We start from the raw sequence: 25,390 nt of genomic DNA on the forward strand, positions 1-25,390 counted from the left end.
GGTTGGACTTGGGTTGCTCGTGAGTTACAGTCAAGATGTGAACGGGGGTTGAAACACAATTTGAAGGTTTAGCGGGGGCTGGAGGTGAAAGGTGACTCATTCCCATTGCTGTTGGCAAGAGACCTTGGTCCCTCCCCACCTTTCTGCAGGGCTGCTTATAACGTGGCACCTGGCTTCTCTCAGAGCCAAGAGGATGAGACTAAGGTAGAAGAAGCCACGGTCTTTTGTAACGGAAGCTTGGAAGTCACATGCGCTCTGTTTCACTTTCTTCTCTTCGTCAGAAGTGAGTCATAGCCTGTTATACAGAGTGAAGTAAGTCAGAAAGCTAAAACAAGTATCGTATACTAACACATATATATGGAATCTAGAAAAATGGTACTGATAAACCTATTTGCAGGGCAGGAATAGAGTCTTAGACATAGAGAATAGACTTATGGACATAGCAGTGGTAGGAGAGGGTGGGACGAATTGAGAGAGTAGCAGTGAAATATATTACCGTGCATAAAAAAGATAGCTAATGGAAAGTTGCTGTGTAGTGCAGGGAGCTCAGCCTGGTGCTTTGTGACAACCTAGACGGGTGGGAGGGGGTGGGAGGTGGGAGGGAGGTTAAAGAGGGAGTGGACATGTGTATACCTATGGCTGATTCTGTTGATGTATGGCAGAAACCAATACAACATTGTAAAGTAGTTATCCTCCAATTAAAAAAAATTTTTTTAAAGAAAAGAAGTGAGTCACTAAGTTTACCCCACCCTCACAAAAGAGGCCAATTAGGTCCCACCTTTTGAAGGACGTACCAAATCACTTGTGGACATATTTTTAAAACCATCACAGCAACATCACATTTTGCATATGGCCATGTGCTCAGTATGTTTTTATTAAATAGATCCTCCATAGGTTGTAACATAGAACTTTTGGAAATTCTCTTATAATCTTTATCTCTGCTCCCAAAGATCAAACAACATGCAGGGCCCTCTCCAGTTCTAAGATGTATGTGTGCCTTCCTAGGCAACACTCAAATCACTATACCCTGTGGAGATGATGCTGTTGGGCTGAATGCTCCCCATCACCCACCTGGAAAGAAAATTCTCTGTGGGACCCGTCTGTGTGCAGAGATGTGTTCCTTGACAGCTGGTGGCCTGACTGGAGACATCAACGGAGTATGCCTGTACAGCCAGGAAGTGATGTAAACACAGAGTAGAGACACGATTCTATCAGAGCTCAGGGCAGGATGGCGATAGGCATGCTGCAGCTGCTGCCTCAGCAGCTGTATGTATACAGTATTCTTCTAACAATTAGGCTTAATCTTTAAACATTTTCCCCCTGCTTTGTCCCAAGAGGGATTTAAGGCTGCTTGATTTTTGTAAGTAATCCTTCCAGCTCATAAAAAAAAAAATCCATTTCCTATTTTTAAGCATTAAAAACTTAAGACATTTTTGTTATTCTATCTCTCATAGTAAAACTTTCTTAGATTACCCCACATTCTATTTTTTTATTTAAAAAATTAAGAAAGACAATTTGGAGAAATGCTTGTATTTAACAACATATGTTATATTGATAGGCTTCCAGGTGGCGCTAGTGGTAAAGAACCCGCCTGCCACTGCAGGAGACATAAGAGATTCAGGTTCAGTCCCTGAGTTGGGAAGATCCCCCAGAGGAGGGCATGGCAACCCACTCCAGTATTCTTGCCTGGACAGAGGAGCCTGGCGGGCTACGGTCCATGGGGTTGCAAAGAGTCGGTCACGACTGAAGCGACTTAACACACACGTTATATTGATAGAATTTCCCACTGGGTAGGTACCGTATTTTTCCAAAATTAAGGGGTTTTTTTGTGTGTATCTTCCCACTTTTAGTTCATCTCTTCTTTTTATCTTATAATATTTTTCTTTTTCTTAGGATTATTCAGTCAGTGAATTCTTGTTTTAAATAGTTCATAGAAAGTATTTGGGAGTACTCATATGAAAATGATGGTTGTTCTCAAAGTTGTGCCCCTCTTTGTAGGATCCAAATCTAAAAAAAAAAAGTAATTGATAAGTAAAAATTATCCAAAAGATAGGTTCTTATGTAAAATTTCAACCATAATCTATTGTGGCTTACTTATCTATCATAAAACCTGCAGAGATGTGATTAATTTATAAAACAGAAAATGAAGAGGGGGAAAAAAGGATTCATGCCCTTGGAAAAGTCATATTAAGTTTAACCTTCAAAGTCCTCATTCCATGATTACAGATTAGTCCACAAACACAACTGTTTAAGAATTATTGGCTGATAACATTTGTGAAAAATAAGTCTGGATTTTCTCCCATGCTCAGTTGGAATAATATCCATTTTACAGTTGAAGGGAAGTTATTCATGTTACATGTATGGACCTATAAAATCTATTTTGGTACATTTGCAACTTTGAAGTCTTCTACAGTGCTCAGGTTCTACAAATTAATGATTTAATTTACCAGTGAATACTTAGGTAATTATATAGCTCTGGTTGGTATGATGAAATACAAAAGGCACTGGAAAGGAAGCCATGACTCCCTTTTCTTCATCAGCGATTGCAATATCCAAATAACCTCAATAATGTAGGAGATAGGAGATCTGTATACTTTGTCATTGCAAAACAAAAATAAGAGACATTAAAATTTTGCATAATCTTTTTACTATTCCACAACTAGACCAAGTACTAAGGAAGTAATCAAGGATATATCCAAAGATGTAAAGAGTCCCTTGGAGGCTTTCTATAACAATGAAAGACTCAAGGTATAAAAACCCAGTTGGTTAACTAAGTTTGGTATAGCCATATAATGGAATATTATGAAATCATTAAATATATTTTTTGGAAGAGTACTTTTTTATAGAAGGAAGTTCATCATATACTATTTGTATGAAAAAGTTAGATTAACAAATAGAATGAACATATACACACATGTATGTTTCATACATTTACAAAGTTGGGTGATATATAGATACACAAAAAGTGAAAGTGTTAGTCACTCAGCCGTTTCTGACTCTGTGACCCCATGGACTATAGCCCTCCAGGCTCCTCTGTCCATGGAACTCTCCAGGCAAGAATACTGGAGTAGGTAGCCATTCCCTTCTCCAGGGGATCTTCCTGATCCAGAGATCAAACCCACTTCTCCTTCATTGCAGGCAGATTCGTTACAGTCTGAGCCACCAGGGAAGCCCATATAGATACATATACATATATATTTGTGTGATATATATAGATACATATGCATATAAAAAAAGCAAAGATGTATCCAAAAATATTACCAGTGATAATCTTTGAATTGCTGATTTCCCCCTAGAACATAAGCTCCACAGGACAAATATGTGGTCTTATTCACCACTCTGTCCCCAGTTTCCAGCATGTCTTGCTGCTAGCATGGTACTGGCATCATGATACTCAATGGCTATTTGCTGAATTAAGGAATGGGATTTTTTTAAACTTGGTATTCTTTGGCTATTTCTATTTTATAAATTTTCATATGTACACATTTTTATAATAAGAAATTTTAAAGCAGGCCTTCTACTTATGCTTCTGTTATTTTCATAATTAAACTGAGTGAGAAAGCAGATCAAACCCTTTCACAGTCGGCTTGGACCAATCTGCAGTTGTGATTAGCCAAAAACACTTTATTTGGACTTCTTAACACTCCTGATATGAGAATAAGGAAACAGGAAATATTTTTTTTCTTCGCAGATCTTTGAGCTTCCGTTTAAGAAGTCACCTTAGTCAACAAAGGGCTTCCCTGATAGCTCAGTTGGTAAAGAATCCATCTGCAATGCAGTAGACCCCGGTTTGATTCCTGGGTCGGGAAGATCTGCTGGAGAAGGGATAGGCTGCCCACTGCAGTATTCTTGGGCTTCCCTGGTGGCTCAGCTGGTAAAGAATCCACTTACAATGCAGGAAACCTGGGTTCGATCCCTGGGTTGAGAAGATCCCCTGGAGAAGAGAAAGGCTACCCACTCTAGTATTCTGGCCTGGAGAATTCCATGGACTGTATAGTGCATGGGGTCGCAAAGATACAGACAGGACTGAGTGGCTTTCAGTCAGTCAACAAAAGCAGGGAAGATTTCTATTTTATTTCTACTGTTACTGCTACAAATATTGTTGCCGCCATTGCAGCTACTGGCTCTGGAGCATTTACCAGGCACTATTTTAAGAACTTTGTGTGTCATTCAAACCTAAATAACCTCAAGAGTCAGGCACTACTGTTTTTCCCACTTTGCAAATGAGATTTGAAGTTCTGAGAGGTTAAGCAACTTGTCCACAGTTGCCCAGCTCTTCACTGATAAGACTGAGGCTCGCAACTGGGCAGCTTCACCCCGGGGCCCATGCTCTTCACAAGCACATTGCAGTTACAAAGGGCAAGGTCAAATACAGCAACTGAAGCAAATCCAGACTGGGCTAGAGCGCTCCTTAAATTCACTGCCTATACTATGGTACAGTTATGTCTTGTTGTAAGGAGAGACAAGGAAAAAAAGAGAATACCTAAATGTCATTTTTCCCCCATACAAAATGAGGTCTGAGATGTTCCTATAGCTATTAACTGGTAAAGGTAGTAGAAATGTCAAATAATACTAACAATGTATTGAATATATGATTCATTCTGAGCTTGCTTTGAGACAGATATTGCCTCTCATTACCCAGTCATGGGAGAAGCACAAAGTACTTACTCCAAATCACATGTTTTCCTGCAGATAGGTTTCTCAGATAACCTCTATTTAAAACTAAATGGCATCCAATATGTTTCACAGGGTGGAATATCTGTAATGGAAATGAATGATCCATTCTCCATAGTCGCAATCCTAATTGCACGTTAGAATTACCTGCAAAGGTTTTTTTTAACCCAAAGCCCAGGTATCACCAAGAAGTTCTAATGAATTGGTCTGGGGTGGGACCAGGCAGAGGGAGTTATTAAAAGCTCTCCAGGTGAGTATTAGTGCAGCCAACACTGAGAATCACAGCAACCCAGTGATGCCAACAGGCTTCCTACCCGTTTGTTGGCTCTGTCACTGACTAGCCACATAATCCTGATGAAGTTCTGTTATGTTCCTCAGCCTGAGCTTCCATACCTCCAAAATGGGTATAACAAGAAGACTGATCCAATGAGGATTAATGGAGATAATCCTAGACACACCTAGAACAGGGTCTGGGACGCAGCAAGACTTTAACATTAGCTATTACAATGGTGATGGTATGGTAGCATGTGGTTGTTTGTGCCTGAGGCTGGGACTTCAGCACATTTCTCTGTCTCAGAGAGCAGGGACCATAACTTCAGCCCAAGTGAGATGTTATAAAGTTTACCAGGAGCTCCTTACGTGAATAAACCTCTAGAATCTAATCGGTAGCTCACTGTGAGGTACTATTTAGGTCCCTAGAAGGGATGCGTGAGCTCATAGCTCTAGTTCACATAAAGGAACTCACTCACCTGGGATTGAAGTGAATTTTCTCTGGAACTTCCCTATGGTCTGTGACCACTTTCTGGTTGTCTCTATAATTAATTGGGTCATCAGGAATCCTAAATTTGGCTACCTGAATTTCAGAGTCACTCAGTTCAGCGTGGGAGATTCTTGCGTAACCCAGTCTGTGGCAGAAACAGAAATGGTTTGTAAAGATTTTATCATCATACTGAAATCTGATGAGATCTGGCAGATAATACCTTCACTAATTAGTCAGTTTCCCATTTCTAACTCTACTCTGTATATCACTAGAATGAACTTGATTTATTACTCTAAATATTTACCAAAATACTTCTTTTATGATATAAATGAATAAGGAACATGCACATGGATTTAATTAACATAACTGGCAACCTTACTCTACTTTTTTATAGTAACTAACAAATATTCTATATATACAAATTGCCTCTCACATAATTGTTTTGTGTCAGTAGCAGGAATTCTCCAGAATTCCTGGAGAATTTAGGAGCAAAATCCTCCAGAATTTAAGAGCATAGTCCTAAATTCTTTTTTTACCTTAAAAAAAAAATCCAAAGACCACATGCACATTTTCATTCACATTTAAACATCTAAAGAAAAGATCTTTAATGGCTGAAAGCATCAATTCTTTAGCACTCAGCCTTCTTTATGGTCCAAAGAACTGGACTGCCAAAAAATTGATGCTTTTGAACTGTAGTGCTGGAGAAGACTCTTGAGAGTCCCTTAAACAGCAAGGAGATCAAACCAGTCAATCCTAAAGGAAATAAACCCTGAATATTCATTGGAAGGACTGATGCTAAAGCTGAAGCTACAATACTTTGGCCACCTGATGCAAAGAGCCAACTCATTGGAAAAGATCGTGATGCTGGGAAAGATTGAGGGTATGAGCAGAAGGGGGCTACAAAAGATGAGATGGTTGGATGGCATCACTGACTCAGTGGATATGAGTGTGAGCAAGCTTTGGGAGATGGTGAAGGACAGGGAAGCCTGGCATGCTTGCTGTCCATGGGGTCACAAAAAGTTGGACATGACTTAGCAACTAAACAACAACGTATGAAAAACTGCACATTTTTAATGTCTGGAAAAAAAATGTACATCCTGCTTTTGCTTCGAGCTTTCAGTTCTCCAGGAATTTCAAAGCACTTTGTAGATGTTATCCAAATAGTTATCAGAAGCTCAGGTGGAAAAATGGGGGAACCATGAGCAGCCAAGAATTAATTTTATTTATAGTTTGCCTCTTTAAAAGTCAGCTTCAGTCTGACTTTTATTCAAAGAACAAATATATTCATTTGTTCACTATTCAAAGAACAAATATATATCAAGTTCCTACTACATGGAGGCATTGTTCCAGGTATTGGAAACAAACAGTGGATAAAACAAATTTCTTGCCCTCATAGAGTTTACATTCTAATTGAGGAGAACAAATATATGTATATAGGTATGGTGATAAGTACCCAAGTACTGTGGGGGAACAAGCAGAGGACAGAGTATAGAAAACACTAGGTGGCAAAGGTTATTATTCTATAATGGATGGTCAGAGATACCTCTCTGACAAAGTGACATTTGAGCAAAAAGCTGAATGAAGTGAGGGAGCAAGCCACACAGGTATTGGAGGAAGGGTGTTCTCGGGAACGAGAACAGCATATGCAAAGGTCGTGAGGTCAAATGTACTTGGCTTTTCTGAGAACCAGCTCCACAATGACTGGTATGGCGTGCATAAGAGGAACCTGAGTTTGCATGGGGTAGCAGATGATGCAAAGCCTTCCTGACAGATTTCAGAGTTTCTCTGAAAGTGAGATGGTACATTGTGCAGAGATACAGTGGCTGCAGTGTAGAGAGCAGACATCAGGGTAACAGTCAAAGAAGAGAGACCAGTCAGAAGGGTACAGAGATAATTTAGATGAAAGACCAACAGGGGCTTGGGCCACAATGGCAGAGGGAAGAACACTTAAAACCTGTAGCTGCATCCAGAAGAGAGACAGAAACCCAGAGCTGGAACAAGTGGAGAAGCAAGCCTGCCCACCACAGCGGATGAGAGAAGCACAATCTCAGCATCAGATGTGGGTCTGAGCTGTCTGACAGGTTAATGCATTTGTCTAAGCTCAGGTCCTAATTCTGTGCAGTTCCCTGTAATTCAACGTCACTCTCTCTAGTAAATCTAGGTCATTTATTTCCCAAATCTCTAAGATCAAAGTTTAACCCATTTCATAGATTCTGCCTTCAAAAAGCCATTGACGACAAGGAACCTGACAATCTAAATCTTCTGCCAAAGCAGAGAATCTTTCACTGTTGTCCAGTAAATATTTATTAAGTGCCTACTGAAAGCAGGGCATTGAATTAGATGATCCAGGTAAAGTTTATAGAATTGGTTTTCTGGACAGAAACTGAATAACAGTAGTCCCTAACTGCATTAATTTTGGTATTTTCAAAATTACCTTCCCATCTGTTACAGACTAAATGTTTGTGTCTCCTCCCTCAAAATTCATATGTTGAAGCCCTAAACCCCACCCTCTGCCCTGTGCAGCCACATTTGGACCTCTAAGGAAGTAATTAAGTTAAATTAGGTGGGGTAGGTCCCTGATCCAATAGGATTAGTGTCCTTATAGGAAGAGTATCGGCTTCCCTGGTAGCTTGGTGGTAGAGAATGCACCTGCCAATGCAAGAGATGTGGGTTCAATCCCTGGGTCAGGAAGATCCCCTGGAGATGGCAACCCACTCCAATGTTCTTGCCTGGGAAATCCCATGGACAGAGGAGCCTGGCAGGCTATAGTCCATGGGGTCCCAAAGAGTTGGACACAACTTGGTGACTAAACAACAAAAGGAAAAGATATCACAGAACATGCATGCTCTTTCCCTCTGTCCCCAAAACCATAAGAACATTAATTTCTGTTGTTAAAGACACCCAGTCTATTGTATTTTTGTTATGGCAACCTGAGCAGATCAAGATACCATCTCTCACTGTCAGAGTCACTATATGTCTGTGTGTGTGTGCACGCGCGTTGCCCTCAGTTGCTCAGTCATGTCTGACTCTTTGACACCCCATGGACTGTAGTTCGCTAGGCTCCTCTGTCCATGGAATTTTCCAGGCAAGAATACTGGAGTGGGTTGCCATTTCCTACTCCAGGGGATCTTCCCGAACCAGGGATTGAACCCACGTCTCTTGAGTCTCATGCACTGGCAGGCAGATTGTTTACCACTGTGCCACCTGGGAAGCCATATGTATGTATTCAGTTCAGTTCAGTCGCTAAGTCGTGTCCGACTCTTTGCAACCCCATGAACCGCAGCACGTCAGGCCTCCCTGTCCATCACCAACTCCCAGAGTCCACCCAAACCCATGTCCATCAAGTTGGTGATGCCATCCAACCATCTCATCCTCTGTCATCCCCTTCTCCTCCAGCCCTCAATCTTTCCCAGAATGAGAGTCTTTTCAAATGAGTCAGCTCTTCACATCAGGTGGCCAAAGTATTGGAGTTTCAGCTTCAACATCACTCCTTCCAATGAACACCCAGGACTGATCTCCTTTAAGATGGACTGGCTGGATCTCCTTGAAGTCCAAGGGACTCTCAAGAGTCTCCTCCAACACCACAGTTCAAAAGCATCAATTCTTTGGCGCTCAGCTTTCTTTATAGTCCAGCTCTCACATCCATACATGACCACTGGAAAAACCATAGCCTTGACTAGACGGACCTTTGTTGACAAAGTAATGTCTCTGCTTTTTCATATGCTGTCTAGGTTGGTCATAACTTTCCTTCCAAGGAGTAAAGCGTCTTTTAATTTCATGGCAGCAATTACCATCTGCAGTGATTTTGGAGCCCAGAAAAATAAAGTCAGCCACTGTTTCCCCATCTATTTGCCATGAAGTGATGGGGCTGGATGCCATGATCTTAGTTTTCTGAATGTTGAGCTTTAAGCCAACTTTTTCACTCTCCTCTTTCACTTTCATCAAGAGGCTCTTTAGTTCTTCTTCACTTTCTGCCATAAGGGTGGTGTCATCTGCATATCTGAGGTTATTGATATTTCTCCCCGCAATCTTGATTCCAGCTTGTGCTTCCTCCAGCCCAGCATTTCTCATGATGTATTCTGCATATAAGCTAAATAAGAAGGGTGACAATATACAGCCTTGACGTACTCCTTTTCCTATTTGGAACCAGTCTGTTGTTCCACGTCCCATTCTAATTGTTGCTTCCTGACCTGCATACAGGTTTCTCAAGAGACAGGTCAGGTGGTCTGGTATTCCCATCTCTTTAAGAATTTTCCACAGTTTATTGTGATCCACACAGTCAAAGGCTTTGGCATAGTCAATAAAGCAGAAATAGATGTTTTCCTGGAACTCTCTTGCTTTTTCGATGATTCAACGGATGTTAGCAATTTGATCTCTGGTTCCTCTGCCTTTTCGAAAACCAGCTTGAACATCTGGAAGTTCACGGTTCATGTATTGCTGAAGCCTGGCTTGGAGAATTTTAAGCGTTACTTTACTAGCGTATGAGATGTGTGCGGAGAGGTCTGACAGAATGTGGTCCCCTGGTGAAGGGAATGGCAAACCACTTCAGTATTCTTGCCTTGAGAACCCCATGAACAGTATGAAAAGACAAAAAAGATAAGACACTGAAAGATGAACTCCTCAGGTTGGTAGGTGCCCAATATGCTACTGGAGATCAGTGGAGAAATAACTCCAGAAAGAATGAAGGGATGGAGCCAAAGCAAAAACAACACCCAGTTGTAGATGGGACTGGTGACAGAAGCAAAGTTTGATGCTGTAAAGAGCAATATTGCATAGGAACCTGGAATGTTAGCTCCATGAATCAAGGCAAATTGGCAGTGGTCAAACAGGAGATGACAAGAGTGAACATCGACATTCTAGGAATCAGTGAACTAAGATGGACTTGAATGGGTGAATTTAACTCAGATGACCATTATATGTATGTATATATATGTCCAAAAATATCTAAATATATACATGTATTTGCCATCCCACTCTCCTAAGGAGAAACAAAGAAGGTCTTGGGCCACAAATGTACAAACAGAGCCCAGTGATTAGTTATTATGGGCACTGGTACTACAAATACCCCTGTTACTTGACAACTAACAATTTTTACATTTTGAACTTATACCTATTTCAATCTATATCATAAACTGTTTTCTAGAGACTCTAATATCCCCCATTAAAGCAACCAGTTTAATATGAATTTAAACATAAGTAGTATTTTCAATCTGAGATATCAGTCTTTTTTTTGATATTAAACTGCCCTTTGCTTTGTTTAAAGAAACACTGCCTTCAAAACAAGATTTACAGTTACATGCTTGAATTTTGAGATTTTTTTCAGCTGTACTATTTTGGAATTTTATATATATGAATAATGTTCACTTTTTGATATGGGGTGATCTTTTTTAAAAAATATAATCTACCTAGAGAGCTCACCACAATATAGCACCTTACCCAAGATTACATGATTAGAAGTCAGCAAAGCTGGAATTCAAGCCCAGGTTCATGCTGTTTCTACCATGTCATACAGTCAAAAATGGTGCCATTCCTAACATGTTTTGACAGTTAATAATTATCATGCTTAACAGCTTACACAGTATCCTCTTTGTATAATTAAAGTTGATTTGCTTAACCATTTACTCTTTCTTAAATCATTAGGCCACTCCCTGAAAAAAATGTTAAATTGGACAACTAACCACATCAATGTTTATGAAAAGTAACAAAATTAATTAATTGCTTCCATAAAGTTTTTCCTTCCAGGATAGACCCAAAAGATCACAGTAATAACAGATTCAGAAAAACAACTCTCAAACACCTATGCTTACCTGATCAGCCCTCGATACATAATGTATTCACACCATCTGTCTTGATCTGTGCTGTCAATATCCTAATGATGGAGAGAGAAGAGAATGTTTAAAGCATTAAAAACAGTGCTCTATTTTGAATTGCCAGGGAAATGTGTGAGCTGCAGTAATAAATATGCCTTTCTTTGTACATGCTATTTACTCCGCCTGACTCCTACTGATGTTTTAAGGTCCAAGTTATTTATTCATTCTACAGATACTTCCAAAACACCTACCTTTTCCCCTTCTAGCCCCTGTAAAACAGGAAAGTGGTCTAGAGAGGGAGTTAAGCAAGTAAATCAATAATTACTACACAGCACCTGGCTCCCCACGGCTTCCCAAGTCTCGCATCCCAAGCAGAACTGAGTACATGCTCCTCGGTCATCCTCTGTAGTCCTGTAGGTCCACCAGCTACACCATTCTGCTTAACTGTTTCTAGCCTCCACTCTCCCCTGCCTGAGCAGAGAGCCTCTTAATCACCTTGGCTCCCTGGTGCTTAGCATGAAGCCCGGCATCTGGCAAGAGTTCAGTCTGTATTTGTTAAATTGACTCATTGGAAACACACACATTTCAGGAGTAATCATGAGTCTCTTTGATGTAGAAAGCTTGAGAGCAGCGTTATTTTTCAATAGAAAATCAGAACGTAAGCATTTTTTGCTATAATGTGTTAGGAAAACTCTAAATATGGAGCTTTTATACTAAAGAAAGCTTCATTTTCTTCTTTTAAAAAATATACCTGACTGTTTACTATTTTGACTAAATTTTACTATTTAAATATAATTTAAAATATATTTTTAAATAACTAAAAGAATACACACAATTTATTATGTATTTCTAAATTTTTTTCTTAAGCTTGGTAGTGGACACATAAATGCTGGTTGTTTTTTTTCTTTGGCCCCTCCATGTGGCTTGTGAGATCTCAGTTCCTGACCAAGGGTTGAATCCCTGGGCCACAGCAGTGAAAGCCTGGAATCCTAACTAGATCACCAGGGAACTATGGATTCTTGTTAATTAATCTTTACTATTATTTACATATCACACACATACAATATGATTTTTGTATACACAGAAAAATTGTAATAAATTTTAAAAATTAAATTTAAATTGGATTTCCCTGGTGGTCCAATGGTTAAGACTCTGCACTTTCAATGTAGGAGGCACAGGTTCAATCTCTAGTTGGGGAAGCTCCACATGGCACACAACGGGCCAAAAGTAAATTTTTTTTAAATTTTTTAATGATGAAAAAAGCAAATATATTTTAAAAGTACTGCTCTGGCTTGCCTTGGGAAGAGATAAAAATTTAGTCATTCACCTATATGTAGTGGGAATAATCAATTAAGAATATGTCTTACTATCTTTTTATTTTACTAAATTTTTTTAAAAAGATGCTCTCAAATTTTAAGACTGCAGCATTTAAATACTCATTTCTTAAAGAGGAATATCTATTCACTCAAGCATTTATGATTAAAATTCCTCTCTGCATTAATAAAGTTCCTAATAGAAAAAGTTATATAAGAATCTGCTGCCAATCTTGACACAGCTTCTGACCATGCAGTGGAACCCAATAGAGTATTAAATTAAAATGAAATAAAATTCCTCTTCCCTGCACACACACACACACACACACACACACACACACTCCCTCTCTTACTAGGATAAAATCAATTTTTTCTTAAACTTGCCAAATATCATCTTGTCTAATATTCTCCTGTGCTTTATAGACCATACACTTACATGTTTATCTAATATGATTTTATACATACAGCCAGACATACATAATACAAATATATAGCTACCCCTTACTGAGTACATCCTATATACAAAGCTGAGGGCTTTTTAGACATTATCTTATCTTACATCCTCATGACAACCCCACGATAGGTATTATTATCCCTACTTTATAGATGGTTAACCAGAAAGGTTAAGTAACTTGCCCCAAGGTCACAAAGCTGGTAAATGTGACACCAGGTATGAAGAGACTACATGGAGAGAGAGGCCCAGCCAGCAGCCAGCAACCAGCACCAAGGCCCAGACAAGTGAGTGGGGGACATGTCAGAACCCCCAGCCACAGGCACCAGCTGACTACACAAGTGAACCCAGGCAAGAACAGAACACCACTCAGCAGACCCACAGAGTCACGAGGTTATTAGGCCACTGTTCTTTTTAAGCCACTAAGGTTTGCAGCTTGCACAGTGATACACAGTGATAAATAGCTAATGCTATTTATGTGACTCCTGTGACTCCACACTCTTCAGATTTTCCTCTTACTCTTCTTATCTCTACTTAATCTCTTTTCTGAGATAATCTCTCCCTTCTCTTCCCTCATCCATTACCCTCATGAGAGCCACACTAAAGGTGACTCTATTAGGGGTTTTCTTTGGTCTTCTTTTTGCAATTCTCTTAACTCCTTAAGCAACAACATCCCCTCCTATAGTTGGAATAATCACCTAGATAATGACAACTCCTTAATCTATATTTCTGGCCCTGACTTCCCTTCTTAGTTCCAGTTCAGTTCAGTCGCTCAGTCGTGTTCAACTCTTTGCGACCCCATGAATAGCAGCACGCCAGGCCTCCCTGTCCATCGCCAACTCCCGGAGTTTACTCAAACCCATGTCCATCGAGTCGGTGATGCCATCCAACCATCTCATCCTCTGTCGTCCCCTTCTCCTCCTGCCCCCAATCCTTCCCAGCATTAGGGTCTTTTCCAATGAGTCAACTCTTCGCATGAGGTGGCCAAAGTATTGGAGTTTCAGCTTCAACATCTGTCCTTCCAATGAACACCCAGGACTGATCTCCTTTAGGGTGGACTGCTTGGATCTCCTTGCAGTCCAAGGGACTCTCAAGAGTCTTCTCCAACACCACAGTTCAAAAGCATCAATTCTGCGGTGCTCAGCTTTCTTCACCATCCAACTCTCATATCCATACATGACCACTGGAAAAACCATAGCCTTGACTAGATGGACCTTTTCTGGCAAAGTAATGTCTCTGCTTTTCAATATGCTATCTAGGTTGGTCATAACCTTCCTTCCAAGGAGTAAGCGTCTTTTAATTTCATGGCTGCAGTCACCATCAGCAGTGATTTTGGAGCCCAAAAAAATAAAGTAAGCCACTGTTTCCACTGTTTCCCCATCTATTTCCCATGAAGTGATGGGACCAGATGCCATGATCTTAGTTTTCTGATCTTAGTTCCAGATCCATATATTCAGCTGCCTAGTAGACATCTCCCCTAATATCCCACAGATTGTTCAACTCAGCCCATAGCTGAACTCATCTTTGCAAACCTCTCCTTCCTTACATGTTCTCTATAATAATGTGTCACCATCATAAACCCTCCCTCTGACCAAAGCCAAAATTAGGAGTCCACCTTGACTCCACTTCTACTTTATCCACTAGGGCAGAGATTAACTCATCTCCCTAATATCTGCCTTGCCCCATTCCAAAGTTGTAGGATTTTTAGCCAGATCTAAGAGTATCAAGCAGAGAAGGCAATGGCACTCCACTCCAGTACTCTTGCCTGGAAAATCCCAGGGACAGAGGAGCCTGGTAGGCTGCAGACCATGGAGTTGCTAAGAGTCGGAAACAACTGAGCAACTTCACTTTCACTTTTCACTTTCATGCATTGGAGAAGGAAATGGCAACCCACTCCAGTATTCTTGCCTGGAGAATCCCAGGGACGGGGGAGCCTGGTGGGCTGCCGTCTATGGGGTCGCACAGAGTCGGACACGACTGAAGCGACTTAGCAGCAGCAGCAGCAGCAGCAGCAGCAGCAGCAAGAGTATCAAGATTCAATATTGCAGTGCATCTCGGTGCTCTATGATGACCCAGATGGGTGGGATGGGGGTAGGTTAGGAGGGAGGTCCAAGAGAGAGGGGATATATGTATGCATATGACTGATCCACTTCACTGTACAGCAGAAACCAACACAACATTGTAAAGCAAGTACATTCCAACAAAAAAAATTCAAGTGAGAGAATCAGTCTAGCAGAACATTGTAAATAAACTATATTTCAACTACAAAAAAAAGAAAAAAATTAAATATTGCATCTCTCAGGCTTCCCAGGTGTCACCAGTGGTGAAGAACCCACCTGCCAATGCAGGAGACATAAGAGACGAGGGTCTGATCTGAGTTGGAAGGATCCCCTGGAGGAGGGCATGGAAACCCACTGCAATATTCTTGCCTGGGGAATCCCCATGGACAGAGGAGCCTAGGGGGCTACAGTCCATAGTGTCACACAGACTTGGACACATCTGAAGCGACTTAGCACACACGCACGCACACAGCATCTTTCAATTTCCTGAACAGTGAGATATGGCCAATGACTAAATTCTAATCAACGAAATGTAAGTGTGAGTGTTGGAGTTTGCCTTAGAGATAACTCGAATATGCTCCTGGCCACTTCTTTATCCCTTCCTCTGTCTTGCTAACTAGAACAAGGATGCAGCCATCTTGGAACATGAAGCAGACTTGGGAGTGGAGGCCTTGTAATGTGGAGCCACAAATAGAAGGAGCACGTTCTCAATACCCCAAGTACCATACTCACAGTAAATCACCTGCCCAGACATTCACATAAAGAAACATACCTCTCTTATTTAAGCCACTGTCATTTTGTTTTCTCACACACAGAAAACCCTCATCATGCCACACTCTCACCTATCTCTCTAAGTACTTGATAAGATGGATAAGCCTTTTTGTTTGCAGATATTCTCTCAAGACAATGAACTTAAAAGAGACATGTAAAGGACCAAGAAATTTACATCAGGCTTAACTAAATATAACAATTACATTTGTCATTATAAATTAATGCATTTGGGACTTTCCTGGTGATCCAGTGGCTAAGACACCTCGCTCCCAATGCAGGGGGTCCCAGTTCGATTCCTGGTCAGGGAACCAGATCGCACATGTCACAGCAAAGATCAAAGATCCCAAGTGTGACAACTAAGACCCAGTGCAGCCACATAAATAATTTTTTTAAAAAAAGATCCACTGCTATTTTTTAAAAAATAAAATAAAATAATGCATTTAACATTCTAGTGTATATATCTCTCAAGGATTAAACTGTCAGTTTCCCAGAGCATGATTATATGTAGATACACCAACAAATTCAACCATTTGGGACCTGAACAGATAAGGACAAACTCAGTGTCATTTAGTGAGGCCCTGATCAGCCAGCCTCTCTATATGACATATTATCTTCTACCCTCATCATGATTAACTTGTACAATGTGGCAGATTGTATTCTCTAAACATGGCTACAGTAATCCACCTTCCATATACTATTTTTATGTGAATTTGACACTCTCCTCACCAAGAGATGGGGTTTATGTTTTGTCCACTTGAATGTGAGCAGGCTTGTGACGATGACAGACATGATACTGTATGACTTGCAAGGTCATACAAGACACTACAGCTTCTTCCTGGGTCTCTTGGGACACTCACTTTTAGAACCCAGCCATCATGCAAGAAAGAAGCCCACGAAGCCTACAGAAAAGAACCAGGACTCTGAGTCCAAAGCCCCAGCTGAGCTCCTCGTCAACAGCCCCACCAACTTGCCCCTTATGAGTCATCTGCAAAGTGGCTCCTCCAGTCCCCCAGTTGAGCCACCTTGCTGTGTGCCGCAGACAAGAGCTGGGTCTTGTCCAATCTGCAGATTCATGAGCAGAGAGATGAATGCTATTTAAGGCCAGTATGTTTTGGTAGTTTTCCATGCAGCAGTTAGATAATCATGATACATATTAAAATGTTGGGTTGGGTTTTTTGAAACCTGAAGAAGCAACACTTTATTTCAGAAATCGGAACACCTATTAAGGTTGTGTTACCTTCACATTGCCGTGTTTAATGAGCTGTAGATAATCTCTGGAACCAGGTGCTGATGTGATATATCCCAGAAATATCACTTGCTCAGAGCTATTTTTCAGCAGTTTTGAAACAGCAATAGCTTGAAGTTTCCTGTCGAGGTCATCTCTGAAAAAATGCCAAAATATACCTCTTTATTGTATGTGCAAAACAGTTTTTTTAAAAAAAAAATACTAGGTACCTAAGTTCCCAAAGAATATCTTCAAACAGTGTGCAAACCCAGAATAATTCCTATTAGGACACATTAACTTCAGTTCAGTTGTCACTCAGTCATGTCTGACTCTCTGCAACCCCATGGACTGTAGCACACCAGGCTTCCCTGTCCATCACCAACTCCCGGAGCTTGCTCAAAATTATGTTCATCGAGTTGGTGATGCCATCCAACCATCTCATCCTCTGTCGTCCCCTTATCCTTCTGCCTTCAATCTTTCCCAGCATCAGGATCTTTTCCAAGGAGTCAGTTCTATGCATCAGGTGGCCAAAGTACTGGAGTTTCAGCTACAGCATCAGTCTTTCCAATGAATATTCAGGACTGGTTGGATCTCCTTGCAGTCCAAGGGGCTCTCAAGAGTCTTATCCAACACCACAGTTTGAAAGCATCAATTCTTTGGTGCTCAGCTTTCTTTATGGTCCAACTCTCACATCCATACATGACCACTGGAAAAACCATAGCTTTGACTAATGTTATACAAATGAGCAAGACAGCTATTGTGCTTCAACTGAGCAGCTGACAAAATTTTGACTAAGAATGATATAACCTTTCCCCACAGATCATTTGGAATCGAATGGATCTAAATAACTAAAAGCAGCATTTGTTCAACTTTTTATCAGAGGAAATTATATGAATAATCATAAGACTTGGTCATTGGTATTAGAGCTGAAGATTAGTAGTTTAAAAAAATCAAGGAGTAAGAGGGAGAATCCTAATATTCACAGAACACAACACACCAGGTTTGTTAACCTACTCAACTCTTTCAACTGAACACTTTCTAAAAGTCTCCACAACTCTCCTGGACAGATACTAGCTAAGCATGCTGCTTTTATTATGTTGAGCACTCTAAGTGTGTAACTGACAATCAGGCAAATACATCAAGCTTTTGGGGGGTTATTGTCAGTCTGGGGAAAAACAGGGACATCATAGTTGGTATGATCCAGAGAGGAAAAGTGAAACCACTCTAGGCATTTCAAACAGAGTGAATTTAATGTAGGGGATTGGCTACTAGGGGATTGGTGACAGGAAGCCAAATAGGACTGAGTGAGGCAACTGGAGTTGAGTGAGAAATGACTACCACCTCGAGGGCCAGAGGGACAACAGAAAGAGGTGATATTCCCGGAATCCACAAGCCGGTACTAGCTGATGGGAAATGGTACTATGGAGAAGGCTACTTAGAAGGATCTGCTACCACTGAAGGAGGGGTTGGAGCCACAGGGGAGACTCAGCTGCTGCCAGAGACAACAAAGACAGCTGAGAGAGAGAATGAGAAATACTCTATCTCCTCCCCTCCTCCTTGCATTAGTACATTCCACTGGCTCAACCTATTCAGAAGCCAGAAGGCAACAGACTCTGGGAAATGTGGTTTCCAGCAATCTGTAGCTGGAAGGGAGATGAACCAGGAATGGATCCAAGAGCAAACAGGCAGTAGACCAACACAGGCATTAGAGAGTAAGACAGCTAATGTGCACGCTCAGTCACTCAGTCGTGTCCGACTCTTTGCGACCCCATGGACTGTATAGCCTGCCAGGCTCCTCTGTCCATGGGAGTAGCCTGGCAAGAATCCAGGGGATCTTCCCAACCCAGGGATTGACCCCACGTCTCCTGTGGCTCCTACATTGGCAGGAAGATTCTTTACCACTGAGCCACCTGGGAAGCAAGAGACAGCTAATACATGACTGTTAAGAAACAGCAGTGGGAAAGGAAGGTCGAGAGAGATCACCGAGGACTGAGAAGACTGGAGAAAACTCACTGAAGTAGAAGACAGGACTAAACTTACCCATTCTTATGCACAGACAGCTGAGCACTATCAAAAGATGTCTCAAGAAGTAGAAAAGTAAAAAGAATGACCATTTGTTGAACATCTTTGCCCAGATCCATTGCCCACCCTTCTCTATGCCCTGGAGGCTGATCCCAGCAGATTTCATCTCATGGGCTCCCTTGTCTGCTAATTTCCAGTGAGGTGTGGCCAAGTGAAGGCACCAGCAGGAGATGAACAGGTAGGAAGAGAGAGAAGCTGGGATATTTCTTCTCCAGTAGCTGCATTCTTCATGCCTGGTGGCCCTTTTCTGGTTCAAGATCAAACAGGGCTCTGGGAACAGTTTCTCTCTCTGTCCCTTCAGCCCTAAGTATCATAATGATTCTCCACTGTTAACTAGTGTTTGAGTATCTTAGTATCTCTAACCTGTTCCCCTGACCCTTCCAACATCTTTTTAAGTAGTCCCTTCATTAAGTCTGCAGTGAATTCTTTTCCTTCTGACACCCACAGCTGGGATTCAAATCGAGTCTAGAGCCTGCCAAAGTTACTGCTCCACAGATAGAGTTCTCATTCAAATATGTTTTAGCAATATACTATTGGAAAATTATCTGTGAATTTGGTTTTACATTTTCTCAGGAGATAAATTTCATCCAGTGATAATAATTAAAATATATATGTATATATAGGTATAGAGCAAGAAGGAGGAGGGACTAGGAGAGAGGGAGAAACAGAGGGCAACTGAATGCATGTTTTATGTTTCCTTATCTGTTGATGTATAATCAGCCCAATAGCCCTATAATGTGGGCTGAAAAAAACTAATTTTATCTGATTTTCAGAGACAAGGGAACTATAACTCACTGAGTTTATCTTACAACAGAACCAAAACTATAACTACAGATTACAGGTTCTGTACTGGTTTGTATATATTTTCTTCTTTGTATATTTCTGCCTGTTATAGGGGGGAAAAAACACGGTAATTAAGTGGTGACTCAGTTAATTACCTAAAATAATACCAATTTTAGTTATGGTATATACCTAAATAATTAAGGAATGCTACTGTTTTCTGTTAATTGGTTGTAAAGACATTTGTATAGTCGGTAATTTTAGAAATCCCATTGAATCAGTTGATAACATGCATAAGCATTTTGTAATTCATTCTTAATATTAATCTGATTTCATGTTTATAAGCCATAATCACTAGAAAGTGAAATCTTTAAATATTTATCCAGAATAAAAAATTTTATGTAGTATTATAGAAAACAACAGCAAATAGAAATATGTAACGATGGTGTTACAAACTGTTTGAAGTGTGAACTTTTTCATGTCACTTGTTGGGCATGGACAAGAGCCAAGGCTTTAAGGGAAAAGACTGCACCCAGCACTGTGCTTGGGACATGACAGATGCTTGATTTGTGTTTGATAAATAATCTTTTAAGCTGCCCAATGTACCACACATTTAGAGGTATCCAATTTAGTTTCATAACAATGGCCAGTATTAACTGAGCATTACTCTCAGTTCAGTTCAGTTCAGTCGCTCAGTCGTGTCTGATTCTTTGCAACCCCATGAACTGCAGCATGCCAGGCCTCCCTGTCCATCACCAACTCCTGGAATTTACCCAAACTCATGTCCATTGAGTTGGTGATGCCATCTAACCATCTCATCCTCTGCCATCCCCTTCCCCTCCTGCCTTCAATCTTTCCCAACATCAGGGTCTTTTCAAATGAGTCAGCTGTTCGCATCAGATGGTCAAAATATTAGAGCTTCAGCTTCAGCATCAGTCCTTCCAATGAATATTCAGGACTGATCTCCTTTAGGATGGACTGGTTGGCTCTCCTTGCAGTCCAAGGGACTCTCAAGAGTCTTCTCCAACACCATAGTTCAAAAGCATCAATTCTTCGGCGCTCAGCTTTCCTGTTCTTTCCATTTAACCACACTACTCCCCTCCCTAAAGTGGCAGTTCCTCAATAGATGTTTGTTCTTATCATTATTCTGTTGTTGTCATCATTATTAAATCATGAGAGTAAGCTAACAAGCAAAGGTATATTGTTAGTTACAGAGATTTAAATATATGATTAATAGAGTTAGAAAAGATAATTCTTCCCTGCTCTTTTCCAAACAATTTGAGGGCTGTGTTTTAGTTTTCTCTTCCCTCTCAAGTCTATTCTTCACATTTCAGAGGAGGTCAGAAGAAGTTAAAGGAGACAGCGGGTCGGGGGGGGCGGGAAGCAAAGGAAAAAGGGGAAGGAGTGTGTTCAACTATTTCTTAGGTTGAGACCTTGCCAGCTTTAAACACAAAAATGCCTATTTTTCAAAAGATAAACCCAATTCAACTGCAATTTAAGCTCAGTGGACTGATTGCTGAATGCCTATACTTGTGACATGAAAATTGCTAGGAGAAACAGAAGGCATTTCTTTAAACAGTTTTTTACAGAGATATGGACTGTCTATACCATCCATGCTCCAAACACCTTCTCATTTCTAAGAAGACCAGCAAGAGTCCAATTAGCAAACAGTCCCCATTAATCACATTTGAATGGCTGGCTTATATTACTTATGCTCTGACTTTATTTCAGAAAATAGTTAAGTGCACTTTTACAGATGCACATAACACTGTGAGAAAAAGAGAGGTGATAGGAGGTAAGGATAGCAGACATACTCATCTTGTTTAGGTGAAACTTACAGTACAACAATGTTGGGGTTTTTTGTACTGTTGTTGTTTTAGTCACTAAGTCGTGTCTGATTCTTTTAGGACCCATGGACTGTAGCCTGCCAGACTCCTCTGTTCATGCGATTTCCCAGGCAAGAATACTGAAACGGTTTGCCATTTCCTTCTCTAGGAGATCTTCCTGAGCCAGGGACCAAACCCACATCGCCTGCATTGGCACTGAGCCACCAGGGTAGCCCTCTGTTGGACTGTAAGTTTCATCCAAACAAAACAAATGTGGCTGCTACCTCTGTTCGTTGTTTTTCAATTTTCTCTACCTCCCTGTAAAGCTCTGTGGCCTTTTGTGTCATGCAGATAGACAACGCCCATTTGCCATATTTTATAGCACTAAGCACTTCGCCTGTTGTTTTCAATGACTATTAGAGAGTGTTCAGTATTGTTAGTCACTCAGTCATGTCTGACTCTTTGCGACCCCATGGACTGTAGCCTGCCAGGCTCCTCTGTCCATGGGATTCTCCAGGCAATAATACTGGAGTGGGTTGCCATTTCCTTCTCCAGATGTTCAGTATGGTAGAATATAAATTATATACTTTTATCTTGGCTTTAATAACATAATGTTGGCATTATTTGTGATTTATTCAGTGCTAAGCCACTGGTTGTGAATGTTATTCTTTGTAGATAAAACTCATTCCCCATTCCTCATGTCTCCTTGGAGGGGAACCAACTTAGAAAACCATCTTGGCCTCCCTCTCTCTCATCCTTTACTTCTTGGGAGGATTTTTCTAATAAATCAAGTTTGGAAGAATGAACTAAGGACGCTTGTCTCAAACCCTTCCTATCTCTTCTTGGAACCTGCCGGTTTGCCAACAGGGAGTTTTCTTGCGTTATTCTCTTCACTAAGGGGAGAGTGGGACAGGGCGGACTCAGTCCCTGCCTCATGGCTCTGCTGCTTTGGGGGGAGCTGGCGTCATGTATTACTGGAGGGATGGATGTATTAGCAGGTCCATGTGGGCACACTTAAGCCATGTTGTCCAAATAGGTTTATCAGAATCAAAAGAGATGTTGATCTCCCTGCCAGATTCCTCTGCCTACCTCTCAACTGACTGGAAACATGAGAGGGAAAGGAATGTCGTTTAGTACCTCAGATCCCTCTGGTGCTTCCAACTGGAGTCATCCTTAGAAAAAGGGAACACCACCTTTCTGTAGTCTGGTTTACCACGGGTTTCAAGCACTCGCAGGCTCTGAGTTAGGTCTACCTGATTCCTACCCGTGTGACCCTGGTTGGATAAGTCATCTGACCTCTCAGTTTAGTTTCTCTGTTAAATGGGACTATGTACTGTTATACAAAATGTAGATTAAATACAACGGCGCACTTAGCACAGCGCCTGCTCAGTAATTGCTGGCTAACATGGCCATCACTGCTGTCTTGTACACCATTAAGGACTGCAGGCATCTCAAATGTTTCTGTGCCTGATTTTTTTTTCTCCTTTTTTTTTTTTTGGCCACACCGTGCAATTTGTGAGATCTCAGTTCCCAGACGAGGGACTGAACTCAGGCCCCAGCAGTGAAAGTCCGGAATCCTAACCATTAGGCCATCAAGGAACTTCTTCTATGCCTGATTTTTAAAACCAAAAAAAACCCAGAAAACCACTCTGGGAATAATAATTTTTTAAAAAAGTAAGAAAGGTCAATGCATGGAAATCAAAGTAATGTGTTGATAATATTTTTTTGGCATTTGTGCACTACGAGAAAGACCAAAGAAACCCACTCATAATTGCCAAAGTGGGTCACAACAAAATCCACCAGTTTGTCGGAAATGTTGACAGTCAGCGTGATGGCTGGTGCAATCTCGCCCTCTGGCGACGGGAGAAGGTGATGCTCCGATTTCACAATTGGGTATCTTGACAAAACCATAATCCTGTATTTGAATGGAAAGAAACACGTGCATCACTATTGGTCCCACCATTTCATGCCAACAGGACTAAGAATATGTGTTCTTAGGGATGCACACACTTCAAGCGTCTCACGAGGGGCATTGAGAGCAACAGTGTGGCGAAGACGGATGGGACCTTCTGTAGAACGATTCACTGCAAGAGGACTATTGAGCATGTCTCACTCACTGTGTCACCAGGCACAACACTATCAACTCTGTCTCATAAGTGCCATGGAGACACGAAAAGGGCGGGATTAGGGCCATACAAATGGACACACTCCATTTTACTTGCATTATTCCTCTGGCAACTGATCTGCATAAACAATTCTAACATTAATCAACACATTTAGGAATGTACAATCCTGCCAGCAAGGACTCAGAGCAACAATTTACAAAATTAGAAATTACAAATGGTCCAATAAAGATAGGAAAACATGTCCCACCTCACTCTAAGTCAGAGAACTACACATGGAAAGGGCGACCGGAGCTCAGACCTCAGCTGGCTTCGCCTCCCCGGCCTCATGCATAGTCTATGCGGCCCCTCGTGAAGTTTCTCCCGCAAAACCACCTCTACAGTGATGATCCTGAATGCACATGCCCAGCTTCTGCTGTCCAACTTGGCCCTCCAAGCTGCCCACAACTGCCTACTGGACATCACTTGACTGTCCCAGGGCATCTCGAACTTAGCACAACCCTGCTGCTCACCTGGTCGTTCCTGTCCCATTCAATGGCATCATCTCCTATCAGGGACTCAGGTAAAAAACCCAGGTGCTGCCCTTGTCACTTTCTGACATCTAAACCACCAGGAAGTCCTGGGAATTCCCTGACGATCCAGTGTTAGCACACGGTTCTCTCACTGCTATAGGCCTGGGTTTGATCTCTGGTCAGGGAACTAAGATCTCACAAGCTTGACAAAAAAAAAAAAATCAAACACAAAACTCCCCAAACTCCCCAAATCAGGAATTCCTGTCAGCTCTGCTCCAAAATAGCTCCTGAGTTTGCCCTCTTCTCCATCTCCACGACTCCCACTGTCATTTCCTACCTGTGTTAGCACCTCCACCTCATCACCTGTCTCCCTGCTCCCACTCTTGCCCCCAACAATCTGTTCTTCTAGGAACAGCTGGAATGATCTTCCAAAAACGTATGCCAGATCAGACTGCTCCCATGTTTAAAATCCTCCAGTGGTTTTCCATCAAAACTGAGTTAAGTCAGTGCTAAGCATGGCTTATGGACCCTATAAGACCAAGGGCCCACTCCTGACCTCCTTCCTTACTAGTTCCCCCTCAATCCCCGTGCTCAGGCACACCACACGTGATCTGCCTCAAGTCCACACTGGCTCCTCCCACAGCCGGTCCTAGTCCTCCCCATCGTGGGGTGGGCAGAGAGACCCCCTCCTGACCACGCTGCCTGCAACATCGTCGCCCACTGTCCTGCCTACCCTGCCGCTCTCCTTTTCTACACAGCACTCACCACTATCTTAAATTATCTTATTTATTTTTGTGTGTATGTGATTATTTTCTGTCTCATCACACTGGAATGTAAGCTCCATGAGAACGGCATGCAGGGCAGACACATTTAGTGCTGTAACCTCAGTTCTTACATGGAATGGTTTATAATAGTGAAGAACTGAAAATATGCGGCAACAGAGAGACTATTAAAACAGTGATGGAATGTGCCTATCTTCAGTACCTCCTCATCCCCCAAGAAG

The 25,390-nt window shown here is 41.5% G+C and overlaps 1 protein-coding gene across 1 annotated transcript in view; it reads right to left on the reverse strand.

Annotated features, from left to right (window-relative positions):
- Window positions 1-1,474: 1,474 nt before the first annotated feature.
- Window positions 1,475-25,390, reverse strand: part of CWH43 (cell wall biogenesis 43 C-terminal homolog) — a 52,437-nt gene continuing 28,521 nt past the window's right edge. Inside the window, exons 12-16 of the mRNA XM_081590156.1 lie at window positions 23,518-23,667; window positions 17,077-17,221; window positions 11,242-11,303; window positions 5,424-5,579; window positions 1,475-2,007 (exon numbers count right to left, since the gene is read on the reverse strand). Of these exons, the coding sequence (XP_081446282.1) occupies window positions 1,929-2,007; window positions 5,424-5,579; window positions 11,242-11,303; window positions 17,077-17,221; window positions 23,518-23,667 (592 nt within the window). The 3' untranslated portion in view covers window positions 1,475-1,928. The remainder of the gene's footprint in view (window positions 2,008-5,423; window positions 5,580-11,241; window positions 11,304-17,076; window positions 17,222-23,517; window positions 23,668-25,390) is intronic.

The sequence above is a fragment of the Giraffa tippelskirchi genome, chromosome 1 (assembly GCF_054371585.1).
Source record: "Giraffa tippelskirchi isolate mGirTip1 chromosome 1, T2T-mGirTip1v1.2.pri, whole genome shotgun sequence".
Classification (NCBI taxonomy): Eukaryota; Metazoa; Chordata; class Mammalia; order Artiodactyla; family Giraffidae; genus Giraffa; species Giraffa tippelskirchi.